Source organism: Sarcophilus harrisii, chromosome 1 (assembly GCF_902635505.1).
Source record: "Sarcophilus harrisii chromosome 1, mSarHar1.11, whole genome shotgun sequence".
In the NCBI taxonomy this organism is placed as follows: domain Eukaryota; kingdom Metazoa; phylum Chordata; class Mammalia; order Dasyuromorphia; family Dasyuridae; genus Sarcophilus; species Sarcophilus harrisii.
In genome coordinates this window covers 508920831-508936340 of record NC_045426.1, presented here as the reverse complement: position 1 = coordinate 508936340, position 15510 = coordinate 508920831, and the positions used below count along the sequence as shown (strand labels likewise).

The window sequence follows — 15510 nt, the reverse complement described above, 5'->3', positions numbered from 1 at the left end:
AAGACTCATCTTCCTGAGTTTAAATCTAGCCTTAGACATTTATTAACCTTTATAACGTTGGGGAAATTACTTAACCCTTTTTGCCTCAATTCCTTCATTTGTAAAATGGCAAAAGACTCCAATATCTTTGCCAAGAAAAATCCAAATGGGAGTCACAAATAGTTGAGCAAAACTGAAACAACTAAATAATAACAACAACAAATCATAATCTATCTTTCTGAGACTCTTGTCAACACTAAGCATCTCTTATTAAAAAACTCTTTGTGGGCAAGGCTTGGAGGGAGAAAGTTAAAGGATTCCAGGCACTTTAAAAATTAATATAATAAGAGCTTAAAGCTGAAGAGGGTAAAGATGAAAATTCTTTTATCTTCTCATTCTAAGGTTAAACCAAACCAAAAGATTTAGGGCTACTTGGAAACAAAACAATATTATCAAGGAATCCACTGAAATAGATGGGTAAATCTGATTCGTGAATTTTAATGATAGAAAGTTAACGTTACAATGCTGTTTAAGTATTCTTGTGATACTAATGATAATGACTTGAATTTCTGACTGGACATAGCAAAGCAAGGCCACCCATTACCTCCACAGAGGGAGGGACTATGAGGCTAAACTAACTGATCAAGTTATGTCAAACCCTTGAGGTTGAATTTCCTCTATAAATCTGTTTATGGCTCATGCCATCTTTGCTTAACCCTTTTTTGGTTTCATACCATGACACTCTGCCTTGTGGTGTCTTTCCACCCCCCCCATCCAGTGCCACATAATGGCTCTCCTCTCATGCCCTCCCATGTCTCTATTCTTTCTCCTTATAACTAACTCTTTTAGGATGCTAAACAGCTCTATAGATTTAGTCTGTCATCTAAGCTCATACTCTAATCTTATGGGGTATTTCCTTTCTCCTGGTTAATTGTGAGTTCCACTATAGAGCTTGCCTTTTCCACCGTTAATTATTAAAGCCCCTTCCCTTGCTATGTGCTCTCCCAACTCTATTTCATATTTACCACTTTTGATGTCTTTTGTATCTCTCCTTTTTTTTCTATAACCTTTTTTCCTAAATAAACTCACCTTTTGCCAAAGAGAATGGCCATTGTGAATTCATCACATGACCAAATCTCTCTCTCCTTCAAATTCATCAACTTCAGTAGCTTTCTATAGCCCTTAGGATCAAATATAAACTCCTCTGTTTGTTTTTAAAGTCTTTCATAACCTGGTCCTGATGGGGTATGCCATCAAATGTTGGGGAGAGGGGGTTTGGACCCCAAAAGAATAATGGAATTATAGGCTAGTGTCAGGAGGTGTCTCAAAAGAATTTGTAGGTTTAGGAGGCAAAGATTTAATTATACTGTGTAGTGAGCTTAATCCATATGGAGTTTTTAGCAAAGAAAAGGGGCTTTAGCAATCAACAGTGGGAAAGACAAGAGCTAAGTTCTCTATTGGAACTCACAGTCAGGGGAAGATGCTATTAAGGAAGAAGAGATAGCACCTTCCTAATGAACCCTCAACTCTATAAACTGGTCTAAATTCCTTCCTTAAAGAAGGAGTTTGGGCAGGGGATTATACCATGACTGATGGACTAAATTCCTAAAGAAGTTTAGCGCTCTAAAAAGAATTAGCTATAACAAGGAGAAAGATGCCTTAAATTGTAACAAGATCCTAGAAGTAGAGAACCCTCAATGCCATAAGATGGTCTAAATTCCTAAAGAAGGAGTTTTACAGGGGATTATATTCCCTAAAAGGGATTTAGGAAATTAAAGAGTTTGATAAAGGTAGGTTCTTTTATAAAGGAATATAATCTCAAAAAGTTGAAATAACTTGACTTTTGGGTACAGTGAATTGTGGGGTCAAGATGATTTTGTCAATGAAAGGAGCAAAAAGCCCACTTAAAACCCAGATAATCTAATCAGTGCTCCTCCCTACTTGCCTATGGGAGTAATTTGGTCTGTAAAATTTAGGCTTTCCCCCAATAGTGCCACTCCATGCTATAAAGGATCTGGAGTTCTTTTTCTCCAACTTCTTCAGCCCTATATCTTAACACTCCACTGGACACTATTCTACCCTACCTCTACTTCACAGAGTACCTCACTTTCTTTATTATACAGTTCAAACACCATCTTTCTGCATCTACCTTTCCCTAATATACCCAAATGCTAGTGTTTCTTTCAGATTATTGTGTATTTAACTACTTTATATACATCTATAGTTGTTTATATTTATGTTGATTATATTGATAGATGAACTTGCTCTCTTCCCTACTAGAATACATGATCCTTGTGAGTTGAAATTACTACATTTTGTGTTCCAGTATCCCTAGTGGCTAATATAATGCCTGTCACATAGTAGGTGCTTAATAAATGTTTGATTGATTTTGTCTAGTTTATTAATATTCTGTGGTTGTGTTTTTATTTATTTAACTAAAACTCTCACTTGTCTAACAGTCTAATTCTTTTAAAGCCCAAACTAATTTCCTTCATGAAGCAACAGAGAACCAAATATTATTACAACAGCTTCCTAATTGGTAAGACAGAGAATCATTCCACTAGTTGCATTCCCAAGGCAGTTTCTGCTCTAACTGAAATTTCTGAATTTTAATTAGGACCAGTCTAGATGTCAGTTTATCTAGGTCAGAGGTTCTTAATCCTAAATCATGGACCCCTCTAGCAGAATGCAAAAGCCTATGGATCTCTTCTCAAAATAAAGTTTTTAAATACATTCATATCTTATTGTGTCATTTCATCTTAGCATGAAGAAAACTCTCAGTCATTAGATTCCTTGAGGGCAGAGACTTTTATTTCTTTTGTAGCACAGTGTCTAGTATATAATAGGTACTTAATACATGTTTATTTACTAGCTGGCTTTTCTCAAAGAATATACCAGCATGGTGTAAACCCAATAGAATATAAGTTTTTTGAAGGAAGAGACTACTTTGTGTTGCATATGTGTTGTTGGGGTTTTTCTTTTGTCCTATTCAGAATTTAACACAATGTTTTGCAAATAGTAGTTACTTAATAAATGCTCATTGGAGTAGACTGGATGTCATAAATCAAGCAAAGAAGGCCTCAAAGTATAGACCAGTTACATGTAGTATTTCTAGTTAAATTTTCAATGCCTACAAAGTGATACATTTTTCACTCAGAAACCCTACCAAAGATAAACCTTTCAAGTCATCAGGTATCTAGTCTGTTCTTACTGATCTCTATGATGGAAAGGAGGGCCGAGATTTATTGCATCAAGTCATAAGGCTTTTCCTTATATCTAAGATAAATCTTACCTATCATAAGAACTATCTCACCTTTCTTTGTCATTACTAAAAAAGTGAACATTATGATTCATGTAAAAACTAATATATTTGGTTTGTGGCAGCCCTTTTTGTAGTGGCTAGAAACTGGAAACTGAATGGATGTCCATCAGTTGGAGAATGGCTGAATAAATTGTGGTATATGAAAATTATGGAATATTACTGTTCTGTAAGAAATGACCAACAGGATGATTTCAGAAAGGCCTGGAGAGACTTACACGAACTGATGCTGAGTGAAATGAGCAGGACCAGGAGATCATTATATACTTCAACAACAATACTAAATGATGACCAGTTCTGATGGATCAGGCCATCCTCAGCAACGAGCTCAACCAAATCATTTCTAATGGAGCAGTAATGAACTGAACTAGCTATACCCAGAAAAAGAACTCTGGGAGATGACTAAAAACCATTACATTGAATTCCCAATCCCTATATTTATGCACACCTGCATTTTTGATTTCCTTCACAAGCTAATTGTACAATAATTCAGAGTCTGATTCTTTTTGTACAGAAAAATAATGTTTTGGTCATGTATACTTATTGTGTATCTAAGTTATATTTTAATATATCTAACATCTACTGGTCATCCTGCCATTTAGGGGAGGGGGTGGGGGGGGGGTAAGAGGTGAAAAATTGGAACAAGAGGTTTGGCAATTGTTAATGCTGTAAAGTTACCCATGTATATATCCTGTAAATAAAAGGCTATTAAATAAAAACAAACAAACAAAAAAAAACCTAATATATTTGAAGGTAATTACCGAGTTAGATTTCAGCCTTTTTGTCATCAAGCTAAATAACTTTAATTTATTTGGAAGTGAAAAACTCCAAAGAAGAACAAGAATTCAGGACATCATCAAGGAATAACATGAGAAGAAAAAAAGATAAGTGGATCATGTGGTAAAGGAAAGACAAGAAAAGAGCTAGTATTATACTGATTCCCTTATTTCGGAGGAGAACTCAAAAAACTCAACCTCATATAGTGAAGTTAGAGGAGAGCACACTCAAGAGTCATAAAAGATAGGTAGGCTGGGATGGAATGAAGTCTGCAAAAACTGCAACAATAATGACAACAATGATGATGATATAGCTAATATCTACACGAGATACTTTGTAAAGTGCATTAGAAATATTATATCATTTAATTCTCACAACAAGGCTATGAGCTAAGTGTTTTATTATCCCTATTTTACAATTGTGGAAATTGAGACAAACAGAAATTGTGACTTTCTAAGAGTCACAGAACTGATATATGAAGCTGGATTTGAACTGTTTTCCTAACTTCAAATTAAGGACTCTCTCTATTATACCACTTGGCTTGTCAGTGGCAAATCACTAAGATCAGGAATCCTCATTAAGTGTTTAAATAGAAATTTGATTCAGCTGCAGAATATAAAGGACTTAAAAAGAAATAGTATAGTAGGGCTGTTTAAAAGGTGGTCTTGGAAACAAAAGATCTGACTTCAAGCTTTGCCTCTGACAGAAACTGGCTGTGTAACACTGGGAAAATCACTTAACCCCTCTCATAATTTCTCTCTGAATGTCACAAGGCAACAACTGATTTCCATTAGTAGAAGTTTTTTCATTGGGAAGTTCTCCAAGAGTCTAGTAAAACATAAAAACAAACAAACAAAAAAACAACCACCACCAGACTTGGCATGTATTCCACAGTTTAGTTTACTTCAATAGTTATTTAAGTTAACAGAACACCATTAATGAAATGACCAAAAGAACAAGGGTACAAAACTCTATGGCAAGACATAATGGAGAGGAGGACGAGGAGGATTTCATTCATACTTTATACTGTGACTATCTAGACATGGTTCTTTCAGACTACCAGAGAGTATGTATACACAGTGTGCCTAGATGAAATCTTTATCAGTATTGCAACACTTCAGACAAAAAAACTGACTGACTCACCCTGGAAAGGTTCCCATTTCCCTCTGCCCTGAGTCACTTGGGGTTTGTTTTTACAACAGAGGCAGCTTATCTTATGGAAGTCTATCCATCTCCAGAAAAGCTGAAATGGACTGCAGGCAGGCAGGTGGACTGCTTCAAAGGCTGTAGCTGTGAACTTAGAAGGCAGAATTTCCATAAAATTACCACTACCACCATCAGCATCCTCTCTACTCAGGTAGCTTAGTGAAATTAATGCAAAAATATCAATAAATATGCTGTTTTCCCCTATTAGATTAATTTCTACCTACTCTGATGAGGTCCTGAGTATTGATGGATTTATTTCCTGAGGTGACCAGGAAGGGCACTGATGGGGATCAGTTTAACTTCAAAGTCTTACCCTCTGTGGAAGTGGGGAATCAGAAATCCAAGTTATGACAAACCCCTGAGATTACATTTCCCCCATAAGTCTGTCCATAGCTCATGCCATCTTTGCTGAACCCCTTTTGAATCAGTCTACCATGGTACTCTGTCTCGTAGAATCTCCCCCCTCCCCATGTCAAGTGGTGTCTTTCCTCTCACCTCCCACCACGTCTCTCTTCTTTCTCCTTCTTATAGCTAATAATTCTTTTAGGGTTCTAAACAGCTCTACAGATTTAACTTGTCAGCTAAGGGCATACTCCAACCTCATGGGATTTTCGTTTTTTCCTGGTTAATTGTGAGTGCCCTTAGAGAACTTGTCCTTTTCATCATTAATTGTTAAAACTCTTTTCCTTGCCATGTGCTCTCCCAACTCTATTTCATATTTACCATTCTTGATATCCAGTGTACCTCTTCATTTTGTAACCTCTCTTACTAAATAAACCTACCTTTTGCCAAAGAGAATGGCCATTGTGAATTCTTAGCATAACTGAATCCCAATATTTGTGGCCTGCAATCTCATCATTTGCTGCTAAACGCCAAATACATCATTTTGAACTAGAAATTGCTTCTTAATTTACATCATATACATATCAAATGAAAACATCAGAAGGTGCTTACTTGATATAGTGCTTAGCACGTAATAGGCACTATATAATTGTTATTTATTTATTACTATTGTTATTATTTAACTTTTTTGTACCAAATTCTTTTCATGTTGTCTCACTTGTTAGACTGTCCTTGAGAACAGGGGGTGTTTTTACCTTTCTCTGTATTCACGGGACTTAGCACAGCACCTGATACATAGCATGCTTTAAATTTTGATGTTTAAATTTCTTGGAAAAGATAATGAAGTGGCTTGCTATGTCCCTCTCCAGCTTATTTTATAGAGTAAACAGGAGGTAAACAGAATTAAGGGACTTGCCCAAAGTCACCCTCTTATGTCTGAAGCTGAATTTAAACACAGGAAGATGAATTTTTGGAACTTCAGGCCTAGTACTCTATCCACTGCATCACCTGACTGTCTATGCTTTAAACAAATACTAGCTAATTGCTACTCACAATCTTCCAATAGTTCAGGTAAATACTACTTAACTCTGTTTCACAAATGAACAATGAAAGATACTCCATTATATATATGCCATTTTTAAACTGGTCACTGACAAACATCTCTCTAGTCTCAAGAATGAGTTTATCAGATTAAAATAATTTCTAAATCATAGAAGAAACAGCCTAGTTAATGACATGTACTTTAAAGTCTGAGCAAAATATGTCCCACCATGAAAAAAAATTCACCCCAATATCTGAAGTCATCACTGGTTCACTGGTTCTGGAACTGAGGCCTGGTTATTCACTTAACAGACAACAGCAAATTTTTAAACCCATCCATTTTTCCTCATTGACTTCACATATTCTGAACTAACTTTATTGGACCCTCAATTGATAAAAGAATTCAACCCAATTTTTCAAATCATATGAAATCATACATTGATTGGTGAAAAGATTGGCTTTCTTGACCAATCTTAAAACCAATCAGAAACTTCTATAGTATGTATATCTTATGTGGAAATATATAATATTATTTACATATATATATATATATACACACATATATATGTTATATAATCTTTTGTATAATATATGTATATATATATACAGACATATAAGAAAGCTAAAACATAAAATAAATCATTTTTTTCATGTGCAACCATTTATAACAATAGGTCACCTTGACATTTCACAATTTAAAAAAGAGTTTCTTACAAATCTAGAGGTAGATAGTACAAATACTCTTATTCTCTTTTTTATTGATGAGAAAATCAAGATAAGATTATATGAGATAAGATCACACACAGCTAGTAAATATCAGAAATGTCACCTGGATCCAAATTTTCTCATTGCAATCTTTACACCATTCCATATTTCCTCTCCATGCACAAACTAAACACACTTCTAAGGTTCAATTTTGCTTCATCCTGAGTAATATATTCCAAGGGATGAGAGACTGGATCTGTGGTTTCCATGGCATAAAGTACTTTCTGAATGGGGATGAGAAGTGAACAATCCAGCTACCAATTCAGGCTGGCACCATCTCTGTAACTTACAGTCTTAGGGAGCAGTCTAGAGCAAGGAGAGGTTAAGTGATTTGTCCAGAATGATAGAGCCAGTATGTGTCAGAGACAAGTTTTGAATTCAGGCCTTATTGACTTTAAGATTAGCTCTCCATCCAAGTGAGTATTATATTCTCTGGTATTTGATATCATACAGGCTATTATTTCCTTAAATTTTCCCCTAATCAACAGTTCAGTATATCTCTAATATCAGAAACTAGGACATGAGCATCCCTTGTTCCCTCAGGATAAATAAAGCCCAAAGTCAAAGACAAGTAAGGAATAATAAATCTTTCAAGGTGATGTGCACCAGTTCTTATTCCTTCCCTTCTATAAGAAATTTTCCTGAAAGATAGTTTCAACCAGTTACCATCATGCTGGGTTTTTGATGCAGGGAGACTGGTAAGTATTTTACCTTATAAAATAGATAACTTTTAAAAATTAAAGAGACAGGGAAAAGAAAGAAGAACAGGTACCAACAGGGAAAAAAGATAATTCCTGCTGAAAAAACACTCAACTAAAGTGAATAACAATGTTAGCCAACTGTGAAATAATGGACTTTCCTTTATTTTACTCTCCAGCTATTTTCTTAAGGGATGGTAGAAAGCTAAAAACAATTTTTTTCTGGCAAAATGATACATTTTTACACTTGTTTTCAGGACTACAATAAATAGTGTACCTCTCTGTCTCGTCTCTGTCTCTGTATCTCTGGCTCTTTCTGTCTTTACTCTCTTTGTCTCTGTCTCCTTTCCAGCTCTCCTTCTCTCTCCTTCCATTTCTTTTTATCCTTTTCTTTCTTCCTCTAATTCCTTGTCTCTTCCCCTCAGTCATTTTTTTTAATATATGTCATTATCAGTCAATACTGCTACTAATGCTAATAAGTGAGTCTGGTTACATGTTTTCTCCAAGTATTCACTAAAAACCAACACCATTTCCTACCTGCCATTCTCTAGGGATGGCTAACAGATTTGTAAGGTTGAGCATGAGATATAGTTCCCCAGCAAATACTTAACAAATGTTTATTATACATACTATGTACAAGAAAGTATTAGTAGCTGAAAGAAAATAGGGAAAATAATAGTTTCAAGATTCATGAAGTAAAAAAAAAAACAAAAAGAAAAAAGAAAAAACTACTCTCCTACCTCTCATATGGTTTGAAAATAACCCTAATCTATCTGGGGCCAGTATAATAAAAATATAATTGAATTTCACATTTGCTAATATTTATTGAAGAAACAATGAGAACTGCACAGGTGGATTTGAACTAAAATCACCCAATTGAGCTGATGGTGCTGGGTTTGAGGTTTGGAGAAGGTTTGTTTGTTTGTTTTTTAAAATTAGAGACTTTTAGAAGACTTTTATAAGAACTCTGTGTATGAAAAGAATGCATAAAGATTATTTTAAGCAAAAGGAAATGAGAGTATTCCAAAAAGGCCATCAGGAAAGACTAGAAGGTAGAAATGGATCACAGAAAAAAAAAAAAGGAGAATAGTCCAGCAAAATTTAGATCATCGATGACAGAGAAAACCCTGTATTGGGATTTGAAGAGAACAGGTTCAAGCAAGTACATATACTTTGGTGGCCAAAAAGAGATATGGAAATGGGGTCTGATTGATAACTAGGAATTACTCCACAATCTGCTCTAGCCAAACTAGACTATTCTCTATGTCCTAAATATTCCTGGAACTTTCCTACCACTGAGACTTAATTCATTATATGTTCTATGGTTGAATTATCTCCTTCTTCCTTTAATGAATTGCTATTCTTGCTCTAAAGTCCAACTCAAATATCTCTTTCTTTAATGAAGTCAATTCTGATCCTTCCTTATTCATAACATTAATTCTCTGCTCCCTGCCTCACATAGTATTTTGTTTTGCACCCCTTTGATTTATCATTTTGTATTACTAGTACACACACCATATCTCCCATTATACATTAAGTTCCTGAGGATCAGAGCCACAGCTATCTAAAAAACTATGGATCATTGTTAACATCTTGTACAGCTCTCTGTACATAAAAGACATCAAATTCAAATAAAAAAATGTGAACTTAATAAACAATAATAATATTTATGATATTTAACTGTTGAATGCATGCCCTAGCAATGCTGACATTTTATGAAACCTATGCATTTGATTATGATATGAAACCCCATTTGATTGTGTATTCATTAAAGGCAGGGACTTTTTTTTGCCTCTTTTTGTATTCCTGACACTTAGCACAGTGCCTGGAACCTAGTAAGTATTTAATAAATGTTTGCGTCATTAATTGAATAGGACAGCTGATCATTGAAGGTTGACAGAACTCAACACTGGGACTTTTTAGGACTTCCTAGAATTTCTTAATAAGCAATCTCCATTTTGAAACAGCTCCTTAAGAATTTAAACTCCATGACTTATTTGCCCTACTAAGAGGTTTAAAAATGGGCTTTAGAAAATAGGCAGGCTGGTATCCAGTGTCCCTCAAACTTATAGTCAGCATTACAAAAGTAAATTTCTCTCAGTGAACCAATCACATTCAAATTTCATGATTATTGGGACCAAAATCTTCTTTATATTTTTAAACCATTATTATGTTAACAGACCTTGACTTCAGCTCTCTCTGGGATGCATCAATAAATGAAGAACTAGAAATATAGAAAAATGAAGTGACATTTCTGAGATATTCAGGGAAACAGAAACAAAGCCAGGATCTGAATTCAAAAACTCCTGTGTCTCAACACATTGTTCTAGGCACTGGAGAGAACAAATGGAAACTCCACAAAATGTGAAAACTGGTAACTAGGGTAAAATTTAAATGGGCTGAATTAAAATAAAGTTGTGATGTACAGCTTTAACAATGACCTCATTTATACAAGAATGATAATAACTGGAAGGGTAGAGCAGCCAATTTTCCCCCATTTGCTCACTCATAAAACCAAGGAAATAAACTAAGGATAAAAAAAAGATGAGAGAAGGGAAAATTACTTGCCAGCAATTAATCTAGGGGAGGGGAGATTTTATTCTGTGAAGGAAAATACCCAATTTCACCCGTCCTGTCTCTTCTGGTAACAAAATTCCTTTACAGAATGGGGAGGAATATCTCTGTAATATGTACTTCAAGGCATTTTATACACAATCATAAAATGCAGGGTCTCTCCTCAAACTAATATATGAGATCAAAATAAAAAATATAATATTACTTTGTGGGGGGGAAAAAAGGTCAGCTTATTTGCTTATACTTCTCACTTTCCTATGTCTCCTGAAGTTCATGGGTCCAAATGTGTGCTGGGACATTCATTTTTGTGATATTTCAGTTGCACATTACAAAAAAGTTCACCAACTCTTAATTTACTCACAGTCCAGGAACCTCACCTGTGAAAGCGTTTGTGGCCTGAAAACCAGCTTCCTGCATACTGCTCTCCCAGACACGTTTGTGTTCCCACTCTTAACTTGTCCTTACAAGAGGCAACTGGAGGGATTGAAGCTGTCAAGTTACTTCCATTTTAGCTTGTCGGAGTCCATCTCTCTCCGGATTGCAACCTTTGGTAGCATATGATTCTCACCAGATCCTGTGAGCAGATGGTACCAGGAGACCGGCCAGAGACAAAAAACAAGTATTGGACACACAATGGTTTCAGCCGTCCAACCAGAGAATCAAGGCCATGGTGAACCAGGAAGCCACGGAAGTTGTCCTGCTGAGACTATTTCCCTTTCTAAAATGTAGTTCTAATGAACCATTGGGTAGCCAGCATCCTTTCCTTGGGTTGCAGCCACTTGGGATGTTCAACTGCTTTCTGCCTTGTCTTTTCTCTTGGGCTTGTCTTTCCCCTCAGGCACGCTCACTGAAAAATTAAAAAAATAAAATAAAATAAAAAGGAGATTATATCTTCTGATAACCTGTACAAATATTAAAATTCATAAACTCAACAGGCCGAAGAAACCCTCCCAACTACCCAAAAACATTATTATGGATTAACTAAAAACATTGAAAGCTCTCTGGCAAAGCAAATGTGGCAAATTTTCCTAAGTATTTTTGTAGTTTGGAAAAAAGGGACTCAGGGTTTCATTCATATTCCTGGGAACAAGAAAGAATTCATTTCTACAAATTTCAATTGAGAAGCAATGGGCACCAAGTATAATTACAAAAACTATGTTCTTATGTCTTTGGTTTATATCAGTACAAACAGTTACAGTGAAGTATAAAATAATGAAAATATTTCTCTAAGCTACTGAAAATGAGGAGAGAACAAGAATGAGATACATAACCCCTTTTTCATATAGTTCAATAAGACTCAATGATAAGAAATCCAATGAAATCAGTTTTTATAAACCCTTGAAAAATGGAACCAGAGATGTCTTGCCAAGATTTCTTAGACTCTTTTTATATATATACATACATACATGTATGCACACACATATATAATATGTTTATATATAATTTTAAATTAAGGATCCAGAAGAAAAATTGATTTAGTTTCCATATTGTTTTATACTTGCTTTTAAATAAAAGCATTGTATAACCATTCTTTACAGATATTTCTCTTATATGGTTATTGCAAAGCAACCAATAAAAAAAATAAAAGAGATGAGAAGACTAAAGGGCCAAACTTTTAAAAATAGATGATGAACATTAAATTTAAATTATCACTGATAGAGAAGGATGAATTTTATTCCCATTATAATTATTTCCTCCTAGTCAATTTTTTAACAATCAGAAATTACAATCACATTTTTCTTTTTCACCAAGTGGAACAAGGAAAAGAAAACTTTTTTAAAAGATTGCTAAGTTATCTTATATAACCTACATATTCTTTACATAAAGAACAATTTACAAAAGGGCATACACAGTATGATATTTTTTTGTTTTATTCAAGTAAATACAGAGTATATATTGATTCAAACATCTCTAACTCAAACTAATTTAAGGGAAGGTCCAATCAATGAAAATATAAAATCTAACAGATCATTTTTAAAAGCAATATGATTTACCTGTTTTCAAGTACCTACAAACCCTCAGAATGAAGGATACTACAGAAATCATTAGTGATATAGTTACTGAACACATGAGAAGAATTTTAATTAGTAAATCATAAGTTTATAAATTGGTTAAAAGCACAGGAAACATTTCCTTCTGAAATATGAAATATGAATATAGAAGACTATATTCACATCCCAGAGAATTGCAGTCTTTGAAGTAGCCCAATTTAGTCAAGACACAGTTAAAAACAACAAAGGCGACTTCAATTTTGCCACACTGAACTTACCTAACTAGATGGAAGAGAAAGAAGAAAATCATTCTCTTAATGTCCAGATTTTTCCTTAGCCTCCATTCTATAATCTCTTTGAGCTAATCACTTCCTCTTAGAAGTTTTCCCTAATCCATCCCCCATCCAAAAATAATTTCTCCCTCCTCTGAATTCCCAAACTGTTATTTTGTACTGCATTTAAACATTCTAGCTTACATTTTAATTGTAAAATTACTTGATTTTCCCTATTAGAGAATAGAAAGCAGGGACTATCTTATTCTTCTTTGAATTCTCCCTAGTATTTAGCCCATTGTTTTGTATATAGGACCTATAGGATCATAAATGTTGTTGCTTGTCCTAAGTTCTCGAAAAAGTCCATGACATAAGGGAGGTGATGCCATGACATGCAAGTGAATTGGATTTAGGTGAGGGAGAACTGTGCAAGGACATCTGCCTCACTTTCCCTTCCAGAGCATTTGGGTCCAGTGGCCAGATGTAGATCAAGATGACTAGAGATGGCCCTGTATGTAATGGGACATCTTGACGTTTTTAAGCTAAGGTCTTCAACAGGTTTCAGTTTGACTGAGGCTGCACCCATTCAATGATTAAAACTAAGTAGCAGTTGAGGCAAAGAATCTCCTTTTTAGACTAGTCCCCCAAAAATCTATTAAATAAATGAATGAATGAATATGGGGCCTTAGAAAGCATCTTGTCCAGTTCTTCATTTTGCATTTGAGGGAGCTAAGATGAACAGAGATGAAGGAACTTGGCTAAAGACACCCAAATATGTGACTCAAGCCAAGATGATTTGAAAATAGGTCCTCTGAGTATACATCTAGCACTCTTTCCCCTGCATCAAACTACATAAGAGCTAAATAAATATTTGTTCAATGAATCAATTCATATCCACAGGAATTGTTGCACTTTATTTGCTCCCATTCTCAGTCTGGTCTGAGAGATGAAAAACAAGTTTGAGTGGTGTTCTGTGCTGTTTTTGTTTTATTTACAATGCTTCTGTGCTTTAAAGTATTTCAACTATCACATCGCTCACATTTTACATGGCCATGGGAAATCTGTAGGTGGGTATGGGTAGTGGTGGGAGGGAAACAAAATGACTGTTTTTCTTTCCTGTGACTATAATCTGCCTTCTCATTCTCAAATTTATTTATTCCATGAGAGAAAGGTAGGCCACCAGATTAAAACTGTTGGAACACCCTGAAAAGTTTCCCTTTGCTAAAATTTTGAAGAGCAATTGCTATGAGATTTAAGATCAATCCCAATCAACCCTATGAAATAACTGGGAAGGCTAAAATGTATCATCATAAAAGTAATATATAATTTGCACATTCCAACACAGACTCTTGACTTTTTTTTCCAGTAACTTTTCTATTACTATCACTGCTTTGAATTTTTTCACTTCTTGAACTGTTTTCTTCTCACCTACTGCTCATCTAAATGCCTTCACCAAAAAGCATACAGCAGAAAGCAGAGATTTCACAGAATCAAAGGGAAGATAGCAGAAAAGAATTGAGCCCAGCAACATTTTAGATTCTAAAAGCTTCCCTGTCCAGAGTTACAGATGCCTCGTTTTTTCATCAGTTTGTTCTCTCAACTGATTCACTTGCCCAACTATGACATAATTCCAATGGACACCACAAAATATAATGGAATAACAGCTAAAATAGTGATTCTTCCTAAACAATAAAAAAATCTAAGTAACAATAATAAATGGTACCCTATCATCTCCTTCATTAGCTTAACCTATTATGTATATATGTCTTCTTTAGGACAGGTAGGTGACAGTGGATAGAGCACAGAGTTTGGAAATGCAGCCTCAGACACTAGCTGTGGGAACCTGGGCAAGTCACTTCACCTGTTCATCTCAGTTTCTCCTCTGTAAAATGAGCTAGAGAAGGAAATGGTAAACCATTCCAGTGTCTTTGTCAAGAAAACCTCAAATGGAGTCACAAAGGATTAGTCAGATACAACTGAAGAAGGACAAAAAATAAATCTCTTCTTTTCCCAAATGGATTATAAACTTCTTAAAAGTCCTACCTCATTGTATTCTGTAGCCATTGTAGGACTGCACATTCAAGAAATATTTAAGAAACACTCTAATTAATTCTCCACATTATAATCTGAGAAACAATTTTGTCCTGCACATTATGTTAGATATTAACTGTGCTTGAATATAATAATGACGAGATACTCTATTTTGAATAGGTGCCATACTTTTTGAATTGAGTAGTTGGGCCCTCAGTGTGCCTTACTTTAAAAAAAAAAAAAAAAAGACGAATAAATGGAGTCTTCATTTTTGTAAAATATTCCTGAAAAACACAGAATTTTAGACTCAGAAGGGTCACTAGAGATCATCTCATCCAATTTCCTCTTTTTAACAGATGAGAAAACTGCAGCCCTAAGATACTGAGGTAGTCAATAGCAGATAGCAAGGCTGAGATGAGAACCATATCTCTTCAGTGTGATAAGACTAAAGATTCAGAGCTTAAAGCACTCTTAGAAAACCATTTAGACCATTTACAGATGAGGAATTTGAAGGA

The 15510-nt window shown here is 34.9% G+C and overlaps 1 protein-coding gene across 7 annotated transcripts in view; it reads right to left on the bottom strand.

Moving 5' to 3' along the window:
* Nucleotides 1-15510, bottom strand: part of LDLRAD4 (low density lipoprotein receptor class A domain containing 4) — a 567965-nt gene that overhangs the window by 326961 nt on the left and 225494 nt on the right. For all 7 annotated transcript variants that reach the window (XM_031946676.1, XM_023496263.2, XM_031946677.1 and 4 more), the window contains one exon: nt 11079-11548. In XM_031946676.1, coding sequence (XP_031802536.1) covers nt 11079-11118 — 40 coding nt within the window. In that variant the 5' untranslated portion in view covers nt 11119-11548. The remainder of the gene's footprint in view (nt 1-11078; nt 11549-15510) is intronic.